The sequence below is a fragment of the Sander lucioperca genome, chromosome 1 (assembly GCF_008315115.2).
Source record: "Sander lucioperca isolate FBNREF2018 chromosome 1, SLUC_FBN_1.2, whole genome shotgun sequence".
Classification (NCBI taxonomy): Eukaryota; Metazoa; Chordata; class Actinopteri; order Perciformes; family Percidae; genus Sander; species Sander lucioperca.
This window is the reverse complement of record NC_050173.1, coordinates 22,070,394-22,087,363: the sequence shown is the minus strand read 5'-3', so window position 1 is coordinate 22,087,363 and position 16,970 is coordinate 22,070,394. Positions and strand designations below refer to the sequence as shown.

The window sequence follows — 16,970 nt, the reverse complement described above, 5'->3', positions numbered from 1 at the left end:
CTGGAGACAGACCTACTGTACAGATGTGGCCTTGCTGAAGTTTGAAACTTAAAGGGTTTTTTTTACAGTTTTGTGTAAAGTTAAGGCTCGAGAAGATTATGTGGATTCTTTGTGATATTATAGAACTCTCACAAAGATAGTAGAGTGTTGCTTGACCCTGTATGGATCTGTGAACACTGACCCAAACATTCCTCACATACCCGTCACCCCTGAGGCAAACACATGAGATTCCTGCTCCTTTTTTCCTGCATGTGAGCTCTTTTGGGTCAGGTCCAGCTGTCTGTGCATTACACTTTAGTTGCATGCACGCTGTATTTGCTACCCTTGGTCATCTAAGCGGTCAAACGAGACTGAGCCACTTCGCTTTACCATCTACCACCCAAAGCCAAGGTGTGAAGGCCACAACAAAATGTATTAATTTCCAGCAGCACCCCTTTATGTTACTGTGTTCACGATCCACCTGCAATGTGACAGGCCGAGTACATAAGAAGTAAATGAATTACCTTTAGACACCTTCCTCAGCCATTGTCCTTTTCCCTTGCTTCTGTCCAACCAATGTCCCTGCCACCAAACAGTCCAGTCAGCCTGTGTGGCTCCTAACCAGCTGTGGCAGGTCAGGAAACACGCCGCTTCCTTTGGCCTCTCTGTTGGTCGGTTGAAGTGTAAAGTGCCGTGTGGCCTGAGTGTTGTGGGCATGTCTCTCGGGCTATAGCTGTGGTCACACTGGCATTTCATCCGCCTCCTTCATACACCCGATCAGTTCTTTTAATGGCTATGTGCTCCTGCCACAAAACCTCGTGTGTGCAAACGCATCCCAGATCTTGGGCATAGTCCGGAGTTGGCGGTGCGGTCCAAGGAAATGGATAGAGCTCCACAAACCTCTTTTGGGCTTGTAGTTCTCATTAAATTAATTGCTTTCATATCAGGAATGCACTGAGGGAATGGTAGTCGGGACTTGCGGCTATGAGCAGCTTTTGTTCAGAGAATGGGAAGGCCTTGTGATAGTCATCTCGGGTACTATTAATGGTCTTTACAAAGACCATTAAAGAGAGGGAGAGACAAAGTGAAGGATGTATAAAGAAGTAAAGAAATAGAATACACTTTAAAAAGCTGTGTTCTGCTTTTACCCTCATTGTAGAGGTAGAAACCAAGAGGCCCTGCGGCTGTGACGGAATGCAGCCGCGCCATAAAAGCACATGGATTGCTTTCCTTTGTCTTCAGTTAATGGTTGTGCCTATGACATGGAAATGGCATGAAGTGAAAGCATTTGGAGCTAAAGTAGTGTGTAATTACAGTAAATATGGCATGATTTACAGTCGTTAAAAATATGCTTTAGAAAAATAAATGCTGTGTTTAATTCCATGCGGATGTTTGAGTGTGTGAATTAGTTTGAGTATAAAAGCAGTGAAAAGCCATATGCAGCATGTTTATCTTCACGTTGAGAAGGTTTTTCAATCACTGTTTGTCTTAACCCACAGTATACTTTCCTATCTTGGCGAAACTTAAATCTTTTAGTACCCAAGGAGACAGCCAAATCTCTCAGACCCGCTTCCATTTCAGTCCAAACAAATATCATTGGGGGGGAAAAAAGCTATAGGGGCTTGGAACACATCATGATAAAGAACGTTAACTGAATGATTTGAAGATGATGACTGAAGTTTCCAGTTTTGTTTCATCAGTAAGTGTAAGTTCTGAAACAACGTAATTCATGCTCCATAGTATATCTGTGAATGCATTTCTTTGGTTTCAACTCAACATACTAAAGACTATTTCAGGTTGATTTTCAGCAGGATGAGAAGCTGCGATGAAGAGATAGGATTTGTGACCACAAACTGACCCCCATTTCCATCTTTTCATGGCACCATCCCAGATTTTAAGAAGAGGAGATCATAAACTCACTAAACACTTCCTTTTTGTCTCATCACCTCAGACCGATTGAGACTCGCTTGTCTTTTCGTTATCTGGCATTCGATTTCTAAACATGCATTGCAGTGTTGTGGCTGAAGAAAATGCTGATTACAGAGATGATTTAACTCGACTGCCAATGTGTACAGTAGTGTATTTGTGTTGTCTCTAGGTTGCAGGGGGACAGTCTATCAGACGGCAGATCTGAAGAAGAGCACAGGCCTTACATATCTGAACAAGCTGTACCTGACATCTCCTGTAAGCACAACACAGTTCAAATTCAAAGTTCGTTATTTTTTACATTTTTGTGGTCTCACGCTCTGCTCTGTCCTTTTCTTTTTTTCTTCCTGTTTGTGTGTGTTGTGTGGAGCAGCTCCATTGCCCGGGGTGGACACAGTGGCAGGACGGTTTCAGGAATGCGAGGCCTTGTCTCAAGTGTCAGGCTCTGTAAGTGTCCTCCCTACATCCATCACCAAACAATTAAGATCACTTTACAGCCATCAATTACCATGTTGCTCTCTCCTCCTCAGCCTCTATTGTCCGAGACTGAGCGAAAAACCACCTCAAGCCTCTTGTTAAAAGGACAAGACCCAAGCAAAACTGATCCATCTTTATGCGGGCATTTCAGCTTACACAAAAGTTGATAGTGCTGAATAAGTGAAAGAAATCTCCCTATATCACTTTGCTTCCCTCTCAGGGCAATTGTGTGAGATCTGAGAAGGAATAAATGAAAAGAATATCTAGTAACGCGACGACAATTGAGGCTGATTTAGAGGTTTTATATAATAGACCTAAATATTTATGGATTATAGGAGTACAAACAGTTTTGTTCAATAGCAGGCTTGCGTGATAACCTCACATGCTTCAGGGAAGAAATCTATAGAGGCAGAATGTGGTACACGCCAGACTCCGACACAGGCAGACACTCACATGCTGTTAATAAAGCAGTCAGCTAAAGACGGCAGTACCTTTTTGTATAATTACCCCAAAAGCCGATACCTCTTTTATAATTGCCCAATCTAAGTTTTAGACAAGGCTTTTTACGGCATGTTTTAAAGAAAGAAAGGGGTTTGGAGCCGAGGCATTGCTCCGTGTGTGGAGCAGATGCAGAGAGGCTCCAGACTAACTGGGAGCAGACCTTTAGAAACCGAAGGACCTGTTGAATCAAAGCCTGTAGTCGCAAGTCTGAGGGATTAGGCCAAATACACTAGCCACTATCCAAAAAGTAGAGGGCCTGTGCACCTTCCAACATCAAACTGCCAATCTTCTACTCATTTTCTCAAATGTTTTAATGAAAAGCGAATGCTTGACCAGATGATAGACAGTGTCAATTGTATAACTGTCATGTCTAATTTAGAGATTTAAACTGATTAATTTAGCTTTTAGCTAAATCTGACATCCTCTTTACCACTCACCCTCACATCCATATTGAGCCACTATTTTGTAGCTGCTTATACCAAGGGACCGAACACTACATCTCCATAGGTTAAACCCTGTCTGGCACGCTTAAGAATAATACTAATGTGTCCCATATGTAAACCACAAGTGCAAATGACTCCTGTCATCTACTGTAGGTAATGTGGCTGTTTTGTGCTTAATTGCTTACGTTTGGCTGTCTTTGAAAGGCAATTGCAATTTGTAATAGCTTGTTAGTTTAACTGGCCCTTCAGGGGCTTGTGGGCCACAATCACTAAACTTTATGGGGAAAAAAATATTATGTTTTTATGAGCTTATTTGGAAAAAAACACAATGGTTGAAGTCATACAGTATGAGCAATGACTCTGCCTCTGTAACCAATTGTGTTTCTATTTAAGAAAAGAAATCCACTTATTTATTATATCTCGTACTTGTTTAGGTGTGTGTGTGTGTGTGTGTGTGTATGTATGTATGTATGTATGTGTGTGTGTGTGTGTATATATATATATATATATAAAGTGTGTGTGTGTATATGTCCCTTGCATTGTTAGAAAAGTGTCCCAATTGTTTATTGTGTTGCACTGGTTATTAATGTGAAAGAAAGGATGCATGTAACCTTTTTTTTTTTTGGTGCAGGTTTGAAAATTTTAAGTCATATTTAATTATTAGCACATTTCATCATGCATGTCTGTCGTTTAATGAAGTATGCCTTGCATTGGGCATTGACCTGGTTTGGGCAGTAAAAGATTGGGGATGTTGGAAAGTAAACACCGTTAATGGTTATCATTATTAGTCCGACAGGCCCCCTGCCTCTGCCAGCTCTTTTAGGTGATAATTGCCTCATAAAGGCAAATACTTTCCTAAAGCAATTGCCAGAGCAAATTCTCCAAGCAATCCTTCTATAGTTTCCTTTGTAAGTGTTAAGTGATATGTCTTAATCAAATTTAGCTCGGTGTAGAGTTGTATGTGTGTTACCATCATAAAATGTGCCCGTGGAAACTGTTCATTGGTATGGTAGAAAGAAGATAATTAGTGTAATGCAATGCCATGTGTACTGCATAATACAAGGCGGAGACATTGAAATGTTATTTTTTGTTGTTTTTCAACAGTTGAGTTTCAGACGATACACTGTATAGCTTTTTTTATTTGGGATTTTGAAATACTTTTTTTAATTACTTATTTATACTTATTTATTTTGAAGGTTCTGCTTACTATTGCAACTAGTTAGAAAGCTTTTGGTTGGCAGCAGACTGATTGTTAATATGATTGATTCAGACTGTGAGCTTTATAGCCTATGTTTATCTACAAGATTATAATTCCAATCTAGCTGCTATTCGACACTCTCTAATTTAACATTATCAGTTCCTGCAAAGAATCCTCATTTTCCCTTTACTAGTTTGCATCCCCTTTGCACTCCTATTTGGCACAACACCTACTTTTCTCTCTGGTTGTTCTTCTATGACTTGAGAGATAGACAGTATGTCATATAACCTGTCTTTCTGATGCTTGAATAAAGGTTTAACTGTGGAATTGTCAATATCCTGTTTGCTTTTGGCTGTGCTAACTCAATGGTTGGGCCAGTGAGCCTGTGAGCCCTGTATACAGTCCATAAAATCCATTAGGTGATTTTGCTGTGAGCCAAAACAACAGGAATTCATTAAAAGTTGAGTGTTACTCCTTGTATTCCATATCCTCCAGTTGCTATGCAAGCTAGAAGGGGCTACAACAGTACACGAAGTTGTTTGGAAAACATGCAGTATCTCTTGTATCTTACAGTTAAGTATAGTGGATCTCTCCCTGCATGTTTTGAAAGGTTGGTATTCAGTTTGATCAAAAACGGTGATGTTTTGGTCAGAATAAAAACAATCCAGTTCTACAATACTCAATGTTCTCTATCTCACACATGTGCAGATCAAATCCTTTTGCCGACAAGCTCCCATCTGCCAGGCTGTTGTCTTCTTCACTCAGACATCAACTAATCCCTCACCTGATTTGGCAATAGTTGCTGGGCGACATCATGAAGCGTATAGATATAGTCGTGTGTGTGTGTGTGTGTGTGTGTGTGTGTGTGTGTGTGTGTGTGTGTGTGTGTGTGTGTGAGATTTGCAAAGCCAGCAGTAGGTTCAAACCATGTTTGTGGTTTGTGACTGCATGCACACATCCCGAACTGTTCTTGTGTCGGAGGGCAATGTTAAACCAAACCCCAGATTGTGGTGATTATTACTGCTGACCACACACATATAGCTGCACACATGCAGGCTATACAATATTTAACTCCAGACTTCCATCTTCTCTCTTTCTGTCTTGTTTGCTCTCAACATGGAATCAATTTAGCAAGAAACGAGATCCTTGTTTGTTAGTTGGGCAGAAGCATCACCAGAGGGGTTTCCCCTTTTTTCTTTTTAGGTCTTTTAGTTTTGTCATACTAGGAGGGAGATTATACAACTTGGGTTTTGCGCCACTGACATTAATATACTCATAAGTCATTGAAAAATCATAGCCGCTCTATATTTTGGAGATGAAAAGGCATTCCTTCTCATCTCTTTGTCTGTGTAGATTAAAGCATCCAATCTAAGTATCCAAACAAAGGGGGAACAAAATTTGACTCCTTTGCACTCATGTCATACATTGTGGATGATAAGGACAATAGTTGCTTCATGGTGAAGGGAAATCACTTTTCATCACGTCATTGTGTCTCCTTCGCGTGTAATCAAGTCCATTTTTGTTTTGTTTTTTGCCCCTATCTACCATGTAGAGCCTTGTTGATTTGTACATGATTTGTTAATTATTATGGCACTCTGGACATGTTGATGTCTTCCAGGTGAGATTGTAAATACATATGCCTTCACCAAACTTGATGTTAACAACAGTCTTGTCTGTTTATTTATTGATGTTATCTAGATAGATGAATTGCCTGCAGACTCTATATATCCTGTTTGTTTTCCCAGCCATGGGACTATACAGTACCACCAGCCTCTGTTCTGCAGTCTCCAGGATATATGGTCCTGATTACAGTGTAGTCTTTCCTTTAGTGGACAGAGGAGCTTGAGAGCAGGGGAGCAATGCAAATGTTAAATTGTGGACATTGCTGATACGGGTAAATCTCCATATTTCAACTGGTCTTATGAATCAAGACTGGGCTTTCTTAAGCTACCACGATAAAATGTTTGCCCGGTGGACCTTTTTTAATAAAACCAAGGTGAAGCATTGACTTGGATTTCCAAAGGAATTATAGCTGTAATACCTTAGTAACAACTCGCAATATAATAACGATTATGAAAATGCACTTGGGGAAACTTAAACTGGGAAACTGTTGGTGGCCTTGTTTGCCAGAGATGAGAAGACCCAGAGAGAGTGAAGGACAAGATGATGTCATGCTGTTGGATTTGGGGGGATACCACCAAAGAGAGTGAAATAAAGTTGGGGAGGGGATTCAGTTGTAATGTTCAACCCGCCTTGCTTCTTTATGAGGGCTGTAATTAAGGATTGGCTTGTGGTGTTGTGGCTCTGCTGCCACAGAACGCCTCATGTATCTGACAGGCACAAAGATCAATGCCATGGACCCTGGGAATCATGTTCTGTCATTTATCAGAGGATAGCAACTTCACTTGTTTTTCACACTACCTCCTCTTTGGAAACAGACTTAAGTCCACTTTGAATCCTGAAAATCATAAAATGAAGAGCCTGCTATATCCCAGGTTTGTCTTTAAATGTTGTTGGAAGACCACTGTATGTATATCACCAGATCTCCCAGAGCCGTACTCTGTGTCAGCACTTTGTCAAGTCAACTCTGTATCTCATTAAGTGCTTAGCACATCAAATGATGTAAGTGCTGGCATCGGCGGTATCATAACTTATGTAGTGTAAACCAAACGTTACAAGGAGGTGGAATTATGGCTGACAGATTTTATTTCTCACCTGTGCTTGAAGCTCATGTGCACTTGGTTCATTGGCTTAAAGGATCATCTGACCACTTGTGTCCCATCAAAGGAATAAATAAGAAGATTAGGCGTGCTGCCATTACAGGACTTGGCAATCTAAGTCTCTCAAACAGGTCCATTTACAAATCATACTCTTGGCCAAGAAGGCCAAAAGAGCCCCTATAAGTGATCCAATCTGGCCTATTTTATAATTTATTTTCTCTCATATGCTTTGGAATATGATCATCTTTATTTTCTGCATAATACCAATATCGTGCGCTCTTAGGGAACCATCCAAAATGGCTGATTTATTGTTCCTTAACTGCTGATGCAAGATTTGCTGCTGTCAGGCTCTTTGCCAGCAGACTAGTGTGCATACAAGCTCCTATAGATTTACTGATAGTTAAACAAAAATGTCCTGAACCACTACTGACAGTCTAGCATCCCGCATACACTAAACAGAGTGCACTGCAAGCTCTACGCTTTCATCTACACTTGCTGTGGTTTCTTGTGTTTTTCTAAAGCCCATAAAATAATAATTGCCCCTTTTTTCCAGCAGATATGGCACAGATATTTCCAGCAATAGCTGAAAATTATATAAAGAGTTAATTGAAGGGTCTTTCTTTTAATGTGACTTTCTCTCTTTTCTGTTCTCCTCGGTAACTAGCGTCAGGCTGTCTGGGAGGCTGATCTGAAGGCTGTGAGAGGTGGGAGCTCTGTCGGGCAGACGGGTCTGCTACTGGGTGACTCCCTCTTTTCTAAAGAGCTGGAGAACATGGGCAAACAGCTTGCTGGTAGGCAGTTCTGTGTGGTGTCGTGTGCATGTATGTGTGCTGGGGTGTGCATATATACGTTTGTCTGTGTATTTATTAGTGGCTTTAATGATGAACAGTATGGGTGAGTCAGATCCAATATGTCTTTGGAATACAAAACTTAGTCTACACTGTACAAACATTTACACACACACACACACACACACACACACTACCGAGACTTATGAAATAGAAAGGGGTTTAGAGAGCACTTATGAGGAGTGGGAGGGGGAGATTTTCTTGATTAATTAAAAAACGATCTTCCTGCGAAAATGTGTCAAGAAAATAGAAAAACTAATTAAAATAATTTCCACATACCAGGAATTTATCTTAACTCCAGCTTTGACAGGTTTAATCAATAACTCCAGCTCTGCTGAGTAATTTGGAAGAGATCAAAGCTTAACTGTGTCAGTGACTGGTTTGTTATGACACATTGGAATTTGTGTGGCATTTTGGAAATTATTTTTCCTAATTCAGTTCAAGGCATATCTTTGACATATGGGACGTCTGGGTAACTCAGACTGCTTTTGTTGTCATGATGATCAAGTGTGTATCCACATAAATCAGATGAAAGCCTGGAGTGGAGGCCAGTGGGAATGTCGCCATTTACCATCATGTGTCACCCACTTGTTTGTTAATGCATGTCCTCCCACTCTGTTTTACAGCATCACTGTGTGTAAAGACCTTCACATATCAGACTTTTTTGAAGCATATTGGTCCTACTTAGTGAACCTATTACTGTCACCCAACAGTGGTCCCAGCTGCACCCGTCTTCTCAGCTCATCCGCATATCAGTGCGGAATTTACTGGTTGCCTCTGTGCTTACAGAAAAAAACAGCGCGCTGGTGCTCAGGAGGCTCTAAAAGAGGACTATTTGTGTTAACAACATACTCAGTTTAGCCCCAGAGGTCCTCAGATGGCATTCGTTTCTAGTTGTTTTACGCTGAGTTACTGAACATTCAGGCCGAGGGCTCTCGCCAGGCAGCTCAGTGAAGCTGTTCAACAAGCTAATTCAACTCTTTCAAGCCTTTATTAGCTGCTAATACTTTCCAAGTTTGAAGCCTTACGTTTCATCTTATATTGTTACCCCAATTATGTGGTTGTGAAATCACCCCTTGTCTGCCTTTTGTGATATTGTGAAGCTCATGTGCACTGAGAATCTTACCCAGCTTTTCGAGTTGTGACACTTTTTGATACTTAATGCAACAGATACACTTTTGGTCTGTTCTCAAAAAGTATTGAGGTTCAGTACCCAGTCTTAGTTGCATCATATTAGGAATGTGTACTTCTGCCCCTATTTGTACTTCATTTATCTATGCAAGGACAATGGTTAGTATTTTAATTTATTCTAGCAGGCAGTGTATTGTTGTAAACCTGCAGATGAATTACAGACAAGCGATATGTCATTAGCGCTTTGGTTTATTTTCAGAGGAGGGACCTATTAAAGTTTGCATGGGTTCTGAATGGTTGAATAGCGTGCTATGGCCTGTACTCTCTCACCACGTGCAACTGCTGCTTGATCAAAGACTTTAATAGATTAGATCTGTTTCTATTTCTTTGTGTCTCCTTCCCACTGTCTCATTTTCTCCCTGTCTTTCTTTTTTCCCTCTTTATTACTGAATCCAAATCTATCAAAGGTTTATACCATATGGATTTGGATGCCACCTCTTTGATCTCTAGAAGCTGTCATTTTATATCTGTGTCTGTGAGATGGCTTGTAGTATATCTGGGTTGATCACTGCACAGAATTTCAAAATAAAGCTGCTTGTAATAGGCTACTCATTAATGCCAGGAAGCATGTTTACAATAAAATCATGAGTGGAGCAACCATTTACGGAACGGGGGAAGATTTTCACAGCAAAAACATGTGGTGTTTATCGTTTTACTGGTAAATAACTTGAGATCAAAATATCAACTTTATGGGAACAGATTACTGATGAACATATCCTGTTTACGATATAATGATAACATCATTCGTGGTGGACCAGGTGTGGGTGGTTAAGGGCTTTAACTGGGAAATTGTCATATGTGGGACTTCTGTTTTGGTCACTATGTAGCTATGCATGCAGACTATCAACCAAATAACAAAGCTTCGCTATGATTTGTAATGTTTCATACTGCAGTCCTGCCACAAGCTGATGTCATGATATGCCTTCAACACCTCACAAAGTTAATTATCTTCCAACTTTCAATTAGTGAGGTCAAGAAAGGCCAAGTGGTAACCTGTATCTTTAGTTTTCCTTCTATTTCTTTAGAGAAGTAACATGTGTAGAAAGCACTAGGGTTAAAGCAACACAGACACAATATATACATGCAGATTATTGAGCACCTGGGCAAGGCACTAAGCAGTGTGCGCTCTGCATTGTATCTCGTTATAAAGGTTGACCTCCATACAATCAGAGCTGTTTAAGCACAGAAAAAGCAATCTAATTATGCATGTCAGAGAATGAAATGTTTTTGATCCCAGAAGGATTGCACACAAAACAGTCTGGAATAGATTTCAAACCAACTAACTAATGTCTCAAAGCCGAATGTAGAGTGGTATTCGTGGCTTCTTTTTTTTTGCATGGAAAATTGTTGTTTGTATAAGAGAAAAGCACAATCTGTTCAAAAACAAGGAAGTCAAGGTTTGTGAAATACTTGTCATGCTTCCTTTTGTTATTTAACGTCACACGTATACAGTTTTCCAGAAATACTCATTCCTGGTGAGTCATTCCTGAAATTATCCCTCTCAAATGATAAGTCCCAGACTGGTTTGTTGAATCCCAATTGCCAAGATTTTTAACAAAAACATAAAACATGGAAAAAATTACCCAGATGTTGATCCCAGAAGTTGGCAGCGTCACTTCTTTCACAAACAGAAATGTTTTTGAGACTACCAGTGAGGCAAACAAACGAGTTTTTGTCAGGAACAGGAACATTTTTTTTACCATGCTGTGCTTACTGTATATCAACTTGGAACCTTTTCTGACAGAGGAAGCTGGATTCACCACAATTTACAGGGTCTATAAATATTGTCATCATTGCCCAGAAGAAGGATTAAACCAAGTAGTCTCACCCACTTTAATGCTCAGTAAAGTTTGTGAATCATCAGTCTTATAGGACACATACTTACCTCCAAAGCACAGCCTGTGAATAGTAATACAAATAAGCCTGACTTTATCTTAGTTAATTTACCAGTTTAAACATTGTCGTTTAAATGTGTAGGGAAAAATAGTATTTATCTCACTGCCTCAGTTCAGTTACTATATCTGTTGACTCTGTTTTAAATATGAAATCTGGATTATCTCCCCCTTTTTTCCCTCCAGAGGTTGAGAAGGACCTGGCCAAGCTGGCAGAAGTAGGGAAGATGACCACTAGGAGCTCCACCAATTCGCACAGTAGTCTGCACCACACCCCTCTGCGTCACAGAACACTACCTGACACACTTCCTCTCACCAGCTTGCTCTCGAGACCTCAGTCTCCAGCGGGCAGCTTCTCAGGCAAGCCCTGCGGTGTGGGCCTCCCTCTGCTCAGCCCCAAGCCCACCTCCCTGGCCATGGGTCGGACTCAATCTCCCAGCAACCCTGGGAGCAGGACTCAAACCCCCAGAACGCCCAGCAGACCCCTGACCCCGACTAGTTTACTGACACGCTCCACCTTCAACCCTGGATCTCATAAAGAGGTGACGTTCAGGAGGTCACGGAGCCGCCCTGTGACACCCACATGTCAGCCCACACGTCCCCGACCGCTGCTCACCCCTCCTGGCCTGAGCACTACAGACAGCCTTGGTGCCAGCCTACGGGCCTATCTGTCTGAGGTAAGACCTGAAACTAAGAGATATAACTTCATCATCAAAAAGCTCTTTGTTGCTCTCTTTTCAGAGGTCATGTAAGCATTATTGCATGACATGGTTTCCTAACATAGAAAATGAGGAGGAGGCGAAGTTTAATTGTGGTCGCATTGCCTTCATAAAGTCAATTATTTCCAACATGGAGTCAACTATGAAGGCTTTATCACATTTACAAAAGTAACCAAAAAAAGAAAAACTGTAGAACTTGCTGTTGATTTAGTGAGTATCCGTGCTGAAACAGTCAGTTTTAAACAAAAAAACCAAAATGTCAAAATGTCTAATCCTTCAATTGACACTGTATCTTCCATGGCCGTGGTGTGCCATCAAATTCCAAATTTTTATATTTTAGGCATTTCCCACATGTAACATTTATCTAGCAATGAAATAGATTAAGTGCACACAGTGTGTAAAACATAGAGTAAAATTGTCATAAACTTTGGGTCATTGACTTGAAAATCACTCCAACTTTATTGTAATTTTTTTGTAAGGTGAGAGTGAACTTGTGCCAGGTGTCAAACAGGCTCAATGCCCAAGGAAAGTGGGCTGTAGGACATGAGAGCCTTTACACAGAAAGAATATGACTGAGGGCACCAGAACACACAATATCGCACGTGTACACACACACACACACACACACACACACACACACACACACACACACACACACACACACACACGCGCTTCATGTGGAGTTTAATGGAGAGTCATGGAGGTCCATACAGTAGGATGTCATTTCATTGTGGAAAAATGAGTCTGGCATAAAAGGAGAACTTTCAATGGGATTTCTTTCTTATTTTCCTTTCATGATTTACCTAACAGCGGCGCTGTTAAATACGAGACCTTTTTTGAAGGTTTTACTAATGGTGGGCAGGAATTTTGCAGTCCCTCTGTATACTCTTTGACAGTTATGTTAGTTGACACCTAGTGAGATTATCCTAAACACTAGTGCACCCAGTCTGCTTTTATTAAGGCCACCTGGTCCCATGTAGAAGGACTACAGGAGGCCTGTTTAGAGAATTCAGGAGTCCTGAACCTTTTCAAATCCTGGAGGTACAGGAGAAAATATGTTTGTGATGTTTGTTATGCTTGTGATGTTGTCTTTCTTGACTACTACTGTCTTGACTACTTTTGTAGTCATTTAAATGATTGTAGCTTCATCATTTGAGCACTGAAAAATAAGAGACAAAAAAGAATGTTGTAGGTAGCATTATTTAAGTTTTGCCTTAGGACTTTCAGTAGATAAGATTATTGTGTGTCAGTTTTTGAGATCTTTGACTTAAGTTGGACTCAAGTTTATGTTCAAGACATTCAATGTGAAGACAAAATTAGTTTAGATTTGATGTTTGAAATCTAAAACGGCTGAATGATATCTTGCAACTGGACTGAATACATATTTCTGTTCATGTGTTTCTCTTTCATTCACCACCAAACCTTAAATAAGACATGTACAGTAAATGCAGAGGGGCAAACAGACTGATTAAGATTCTCTAATACTAACCATTCTATCTCTATTTTCCTCTGTTTTATCTTCACAGAGTAAGAATTAACAGTCTTCCATAATTTCTGTTCTGCTCTATTTTTCCATATCAGGATGAGTTTTACCAGCAGTTACAGGCCATCCGACAGCCTTGGCATATTCCCAGTGACACAGACAGTGACATCCTGGAGCCTCCTGAACAGGATAAGAGTGAGTGACCTACCTTTTCTATTCCATTCCATTCTCTTTTTTTAAACCCTACATTTGATTGTTTATCATCTCCTCATTCAGGTTCAGTTTACTGGAGAGTTTGCTGGGAGTTTCTCAAAGCCTCTCAGTTGAATCCACAGTTCAAAAATGTTGGCAAATTGCCCCTCTAATGTTTTAACCTTCCCACATTTGTTTTCTTTGTAAGACGTGAGGCTCATTTCATTACTGTAATGTCACTTTACCATAGTGAGTAGCAAATGCAGTGGGCTATAGATTTATTAAAAAGTGAAGATTGATGTGCAAGTATTCCTTGTAAAATTTTGAGATGGAGCACAAGGGCTGACAGGAAAATCTCCATATTTCACAGTTGGGTGAAATCCTTGGGGGGTTTCATTGGGAGGAAACGCCATGTAAAATGTCCATTCCTGGCATCATGTAAGAGATATATCTCTATCAAGATCCAGTTGATGGACATAAACTGTTAAATTGAGTCATAGTAGTGGTCTGGCTGGGACACAGTGCAGCATATAACTCTGGCTTTGAACGTGACAGAATTAGATCAGACCTACTTGAATGTTCTGGTACATAAATCCCATGAATGTATGCAGCAATATGGTCGGATTGTCAGAGGCTTGTAGTTCTCAATCCACTGAGGTCCACTAACATACTGTCAAATGTACTATATGCTCTCTTAACATTGGTTTACGTATGGTGAAACTTCTCTGATCCCCTGAGATGTTTGTATGAATGTTTATATTATAGCTGGACTAAATGAAAACTAACTTATGTAAACATGACATATTTTAGCAGAATAGGTAGTTTTAAGGCCTGCTGTGTGGGGCATGAAGATGTCGGACAGAACAAGCACATTGAGAATTTTGTTCAGTCTTCCCAGTAGAGGGAATTGAAGTGTAACATTTGTCGTGAAGGAGATACTGAAAAAAAAATATTGGTTCATTAAAAGAAAAGGTTTTCCCCCCCTTGGAGCAGGATTGTGCTCAGCAAATCATGTCAATTTTTTAATTATTATGAGATATTTTGTCTAGGGATGGCGAAAGTGGAAAGCTTGGAAGTGGAAAGACTGTTACAATGCTCAAGCTTCATCCTCTGGGGAACATGAATTGGCTCAGTGCATGTAATAGAAATCTACCCATACTGTGGAAGTTGGAACTAACACAAATAGAAATGTTTGCCTAGTAAAAGGTCACAATGTCACCAAAATCATAATGAGTAATCCTCTTGGGACAGTGAAAGTCCACACTTTTTTTTTTAGATATATTTTGGACCACAGTGTTTGTCAAGGAGAAATGTATGACCTTATCACCCAAATGTCATGGTAATCTGGCTTGTGGTTGTCAAGATATCTTGCTCTGAATCAACACGTTGGATGGATCAACTGCCTTACCAGCAGACTAACAAACTTACTGGCATTGCTTTATTTAGATCCCACCACTACTGGGGCAAAAATGGAAGCTCTGAAGTTAATTTATGAACCCAAGTCCAAAAATTATATATGCCATGAATTCAGAAATGTTCTCAAATTAACTTAGCCTTGCTTTCTCGGTAAACAAAACATCAGCACCAGCTACTCAAACTTAAAATGAAGTGCATGTGGGACTCAAAAAGACAGCTTTCATTGACATTATGACAGAAGAATTTCAGTCAAACAAAAGATCAAGCAAATGAAAATATAACTCCTCTGACAAGTTCCTCCAGAGGGTTGTTGTTGCCAAATGTGTATCTTGCAAAATAAATGGATACATTTTCCTAATTGCACCTGGGGGGCTGCTCTAAAGCCTTGGCAATGGTAATGGCATGTTGAGAAGGGATATGAGCCACATATTGAATTAGAGGCGGCTCAGACAGGGAGAGAGCGACTGACAGGGAAAAAGAGACCCAACAGCCACAAGACGTGACAAAGCACTTTCTGGCGTGAGAGAGGGCCCACAGGACTGTTTGCTAAAATCTGGTTTGTATGTCCTTGTGTGTGTAAGTGTGTGTATTAAACGTGTGAGTGATTGCATTAGTTAGGGTAAGACATTGGAATTGTTTTCAAAGATCGTTTTTCCCCCTTAATCTCTTTAGGGGAATTTTTTTTTTATCTATAAAATAATACAGTTTAATTGCATACTGGCAACTGAACACTCAATTTACCACAAAGATTTTTTTTTTTTTAATTGTAATCTACAAACAAAGGAACATAGTCAACAATCCGAGAAATCCTCTACTACCTACTTACTTAGAAGTTTTCCAAATTAAGATACTCAAAATCAAATTAAATCAAAATTACTAAAAGAAACAAAACAAAAAAAACCAACGTTCATTTCAACCATTTCATGAATTTTCAAGAGCATTTTAACGCAAGTATGGACATGTGTGAGTGCTTGAGTCTGTCCACGTACCTGTATGCACATGTGTGAATGGGGCTCACTTCATTAGCACAGTGACACCCTCTTACCACTATCACAGCAGATGTGTCTGAGCTGGCGCCAAGTGTAATAGTGAGAGCTAAATAATGGGGGAAATATCCATAGCCATTTTCTGTTATTCTATAAACTTCCACAATGGGACAACCACACATACCACAGTGGAGATGAAAGAAATGTCATTTTTCCCCACTCCTAACCCCATTGTCCTTTTTATAGCTGTGGATTAGCACATTAATGAATTCAACATAGATTGTACTGTACATTGAAAGTAAATCAATATGTTACCTTTTACACCTGTCAAGATTACTCATAGGATTCAATATTTACAGTGTTTAAAGATAGTTGGGTTATTAATCTACCAATAATCGAAATCACTGATGGCAGAAGCCATGTTTGAAAAAACTATGGAAAATGTAATCCTGTCGAATGGATTAGCCTCAGTTATGATGAAAATCAAACTATGTGCAACTGACTATTAGTAGAAAATTAACTGTTATGCTTAATTACTTTCTTGCTGAGAGTTACAGTATATGACAAAATTGATACTACTCATATTCTGTTAAACGGGAAGCTATCCAGTTAGCCAAGACTTTGGAAAGAGTCAGGCTACCTGTTTCACCTATTTCCAGTGTTTGTACTAAGCAAAGCTAGCAGGCTGTTGGACGTAGCCTCATATTTAACGGAAAGATACAGTATGAGAGTTGTATCGCTTTTCTTACTCTTACTGTAGCAGACAGTGAATAAGCCTATTTCTCCAAATCTGAAACTATTGTTATCATGCTGCACTACTTGACACATTTTCTTTCTTATTTTTTTTACAGGTGGTGCACGAGATGCCAATAAGAGATCTGTGTTTTCAGGTGAGAATCTGAACAGTTAGAGGCTTCACAGCCTGAAACCAGACATACTCACCTCAGAATGTTCTCTTATTTGGGTCACCAAAAAACAATTTTGCTATTGTAAGCAGCA

General features: G+C 40.0%; 1 protein-coding gene across 1 annotated transcript in view; it reads left to right on the top strand.

Moving 5' to 3' along the window:
• c1h8orf34 (chromosome 1 C8orf34 homolog) overlaps nt 1-16,970 on the top strand; it is a 59,836-nt gene that overhangs the window by 39,804 nt on the left and 3,062 nt on the right. Inside the window, exons 9-14 of the mRNA XM_031281953.2 lie at nt 2,078-2,163; nt 2,279-2,352; nt 7,909-8,035; nt 11,362-11,852; nt 13,476-13,572; nt 16,823-16,861. Coding sequence (XP_031137813.1) covers nt 2,078-2,163; nt 2,279-2,352; nt 7,909-8,035; nt 11,362-11,852; nt 13,476-13,572; nt 16,823-16,861 — 914 coding nt within the window. The remainder of the gene's footprint in view (nt 1-2,077; nt 2,164-2,278; nt 2,353-7,908; nt 8,036-11,361; nt 11,853-13,475; nt 13,573-16,822; nt 16,862-16,970) is intronic.